The following is a 4,369-nucleotide window of genomic DNA, read 5'->3' as shown; positions in this document are numbered from 1 at the left end:
CACACACACACACACACANANACACACACACACACACACACACACACACACACATATATATATATATATATATATACACACACACACACACACACACATATATATATATATATATATATATATATTACTTAGAATTCGTAAACTCTGATCTTTGCCACATTTATATTGACAAAGAACACAAACTTCTTATGCACATGATTGTATTAACAAATTTGTTTGTACAAAAAAAATTTCGTAGCATTATTTCGAAGGAATACGGGCGTGTCCACAGCACCGTCGTTTACTTATACATGCAAACTTCTTCCGAGTCTTGGTATAACGAATAACAACCAAACAAAGTTAGAAATCCACAGACTGTTAGCATGTAAGGAGGACTTTCTCAGCAAATCACCTATGACCGCGATACATAGCTCTATAACAACATTGACCTTGGGGAGCAGAAATAAAACCCGCGCTCCAATTGCGAGATGCGCTCGTGCTATTTAAATTTCAAGCCCTACAGCATTCCGAAATCGCTGACCATTTTAATATAAAGTCAAAAAAAGAACAACATATACCAAGCTCAACGAACGAAACTCTTGCCCAGATTCGATATGGTTGACACGAACGGAATGCTACGCAATCGATTCCAAATAAAGTGGAACAAACCTTCTTGTGATGCCAAGAGTGCTTTGTGATTACTTGGCATCCAAATCTGCCGGATTCTACCCCACATAACTGTCCACTATAAGTCTGCTGTACTAGCAACGACGCACCTCAACTATTACTACTACTATGTGTTCAGAAGTATACACCTACAGAACAAGATACAATACAAAATATTCATATTTAAATTTGGCACATAAGCAGTTCGACGGAATGGGGGACAAGCACAATTTCACCAAACCCTAGAGTTGCTTAACTTAGGGTTTAGGGTTTAATGTTTACAGAGTTGTAGAGTGTGGTAGTGGACCTATGGGAAACATACGACTACGAAGGTGCTCGAATGGCCGGAAAATGCTTGACAGCGGACTATGTTTTTATTCAGGCTAACTAACTTTGCGTTTAAAAGGCAAATTCAGTGGCAAGCGAGTTCGAGTTCACAAGAGTATTAAGCTCGTGAGTTGTACATATATGTCCGACAAACAAGCCCCTAAATGAAAGTACGTGCTAGCGAAGCATTTGCGAGCCGGAACCGAGCACTGTCGTGCACACATGCCATTTGAATAAACTTTTTCAGTAAGTATAATGGCGGACTATACCCATGGGGCGAGTCGTACAGGCCACTCAAATTTGATAACTAGTAGCCTCGGAGCTTGAGCCGATTCGCCTGCGCGGTCAGGCGCATGGCCACTCGTTCAATGGGTGTGGTAGTACATATATCTACACCCCGAAAACCTATCACTCTATCACCAATTCATATATTTTACTATTAATAAGATCAATTGCAAGTCGGTGTTCAACTTTAGTTCTCATTATCCCAATCGTCACCAGAGGTGTCCTCACATATGGCACGCAAAGCGCGCTTCAGCCGATCTCTACCCAGTCCTGTGTGCGCCGAGAGTGGTACGATGCTGTGCACTAACAAACCCGCCCCAGTAGACAGTTCACGTATGTCTTCATACAACTCCTTTAGTCGAAGTTCATCCCCTGTATTGGTTGTGACATCACCAGAAGTGGCACTAGAATCGATGTCACTCATTTCCTCATTTATATGGGGCAACTTTTCAAACATAGAGGTCTTAAAATGGGTCTCATCCGGATCAACACTGGTGTCGGGGATGGCACTAGCAAGCTTGTCCGAGTATTCCAGCGTATCGATTTTGTTGACCACAATGATACAGGGTTTAGTGAGTAGCATGCCGTCACTGTAACGCGCCAGTTCGTTCACCAATTGCTCTAGGCATACGGCCGCACTACGGTGTGTGTCGTCTACGTTCAGCGAAAACCCGTTCACATCGACCACAAACACCAGGCCCTTCGTGCGCTCGATATGGCGCAAGAACTTGTGTCCCATCCCCACATTCTCACTCGCACCCTCGATGATCCCAGGTATGTCCGCGATTTTAATCGGTGAACGAGGCAATTGCACTGTAGTGTACTGTGTGTGTGCTGTGCTGGGGTTGTCTGTGTTGGCTTGTTGTCCCAAATCCCCCGATGATACACTCGTACCTGTCTCCAGTATAGTGCCACCGTCCAGGTTGTTATCGTAATGAACCACCCCTATCTGAGGTCTTAGTGTGGTGAAGGGATAGCTGCCTATTGCAGGCTTGGCATCCGACATAAGCGTGAGCAGGGTTGATTTGCCCGCATTCGGAAACCCTACCAACCCTATATCCGCGATGGATTTAAGCTCCAACTTAATTACTCGACGCACACCCCGTTCTGGGTTATAATCTTGGGTCTGTATACTGCCTCCCCTTCCCCCTTTCGCAACCATTAACGTCTGGCCTTCTTTATCCATATCAAACCCTTTACTACCATCGTCCCGTATGCATTCATCTAGCAAATGCATCTTCCCGCTATTCTTACCCACGCCCGTACTCTCCTCTGCGGTATTACCACCTACTATACCTACCGCCCCGTCACCTGCCTCCTGCTCGATACTCACCACCGTACCCACCGGTATATCCACCACCACATCCTTGGCCGAGACCCCTCTAACTCCCCCTTTCCGGCTGCTATTGCCCCCATTCTCAGCCTGCACACGCTTTACCAAAGGCATGCCACATCGCTTAGCCCTGAGTATTATACCCCCACCATCACCTCCCGTGCCGCCATAACTGGCACCGCCCATGCCACCTGACCCAGAGCGGACGTATAAACGAGCTGTATCTGCGTAGCCTCTACGACGCTTCGGGACACTATTGTCTGTAGTAGAGTGGGTGGACATTGCACGCATACGTACACGGGCACATTGTGTATTCACATAGTGTGGCGTGTGCTGTCGTGCGCCCGAGTGTATGCTTTCCTGTCTAGTTGGCAAATATATAGCATTAGATATGGGCTCGCAATGTCGTGAGCCATACTCCTTTAATGGCGCACGTGAATGTGTTGCTAAGCAACGGCGCCCTTGGATGGTGCGGTGGCCAAACGGTGCGATATACAACAGTCGAGACCGTAGTTGCCCGATTGCGAATCGCGAATGTGTGGTTGACGCATGCATCTTGCGTGCTATCAGAGTTTGTGTGTCTGCAAGCAATAACCACCTTGTACAGGCGGACTTCTGATTCTAATTTTTTACTACACCAATATATCAACACGAAATATCTAGATAGTAAGTGTGTGTGTGTACATATATGTATATATATATATATACTGATAGGGGCTTCTACACAATATTTAAATATTTATTTTGCACTGTAGTAGTTCTACTAAACCGAGACCGAGCAGTGCGAGCATTGCCTCAACGAGTAGAGGGCCGCTGGGGTTTAAATTTTACGCGCCAAAAGCACCCAACTAGACTACATACTAAAATAAATAGCTAAATAAATAACTAATACTTTTTAACCCTGACATCACTGGCAGCAGCATTCATAATAGTAACACATCCATGAGGCGTGAAAGACTACGGTGGCAATCATGTGGTTCTCCTGAGATAGCACTAACCCACTCCGACGTATATATCCTTAGGCTTTTTAAACTATAAGTATAGTCTCAACACTGCACACATCGAGGGTAGTGAGCCAAGATGCGTCCCCACAGTCAGCCCCTCCTACCACCAGGGGTTGATTCTAATGATTACATTCCCAATGAACACGCTACCACCCCCGAACCGTACGTACAGGCTACCCCGCATACTGCCTATGGTACAGGACCATACAAATCTGGCTCTTATGTGTCTAATGATGCTATTGGTATGACTACACACGTACGGCCACAAGGACAACCATTCTCACACATACAGCAGAATACTTCCGTGAACATTGTAGCGTCTACATTGAGTGTATCTGCTAGTAATATAAACCCTGTGCGCACCGTTGTGCCTGCGCAACCTATGAATGCAGGTACATCGATAGCCGAGGCTCAGCAGATGAGAAGATTGAGAGTTAGGGAGTTTATGAATAAGAACAAAGTACACAAGCCGGTAAGTGTTGGATGGAGTGTGCACGACTTGATTTAAGAATATGACTGAATGCATATCTTTCATTCACTTACTCTCTCACTTTTATAGAGATACATACACGTACGAATACTCACACAGGTACACAAGCACGGACACATAAAAAGACATAGAGGCACACAGATGCACAACACCAGACACACACATACACCCACACCCACACGCACACCCACAGCCACACCCGCTACACACCCACACCTACGCACATACACACACACACACACACACACACACACACACACACACACACACACACACACACACACA

At 45.7% G+C, this 4,369-nt stretch overlaps 3 protein-coding genes across 3 annotated transcripts in view; 1 reads left to right on the top strand and 2 right to left on the bottom strand.

Annotated features, from left to right (window-relative positions):
* The window catches only part of SARC_01379 (hypothetical protein), an 11,695-nt gene extending 10,907 nt beyond the window's left edge, over window positions 1-788 (bottom strand). Inside the window, exon 1 of the mRNA XM_014304896.1 lies at window positions 649-788. Within this exon, the coding sequence (XP_014160371.1) occupies window positions 649-715 (67 nt within the window). The 5' untranslated portion in view covers window positions 716-788. The remainder of the gene's footprint in view (window positions 1-648) is intronic.
* Window positions 789-1,006: 218 nt separating this feature from the next.
* Window positions 1,007-3,061, bottom strand: SARC_01378 (hypothetical protein). The gene has a single exon (XM_014304895.1). The coding sequence runs from the start codon at window positions 2,879-2,881 to the stop codon at window positions 1,445-1,447; it is 1,437 nt and encodes a 478-aa protein (XP_014160370.1). The 5' UTR covers window positions 2,882-3,061; the 3' UTR covers window positions 1,007-1,444.
* Window positions 3,062-3,521: 460 nt separating this feature from the next.
* On the top strand, window positions 3,522-4,102 carry SARC_01377 (hypothetical protein; the record flags this gene model as incomplete). Its single annotated transcript, XM_014304894.1, has 1 exon — window positions 3,522-4,102. Exon 1 carries the CDS (start codon window positions 3,671-3,673, stop codon window positions 4,100-4,102), a length of 432 nt encoding a protein of 143 aa, XP_014160369.1. The 5' UTR covers window positions 3,522-3,670.
* Window positions 4,103-4,369: the final 267 nt, after the last annotated feature.

The sequence above is a fragment of the Sphaeroforma arctica genome (assembly GCF_001186125.1).
Source record: "Sphaeroforma arctica JP610 unplaced genomic scaffold supercont1.54, whole genome shotgun sequence".
In the NCBI taxonomy this organism is placed as follows: Eukaryota; class Ichthyosporea; order Ichthyophonida; genus Sphaeroforma; species Sphaeroforma arctica.
Note: the sequence above shows the minus strand (reverse complement) of the source record. Positions and strands in the feature narration are given on the sequence as shown.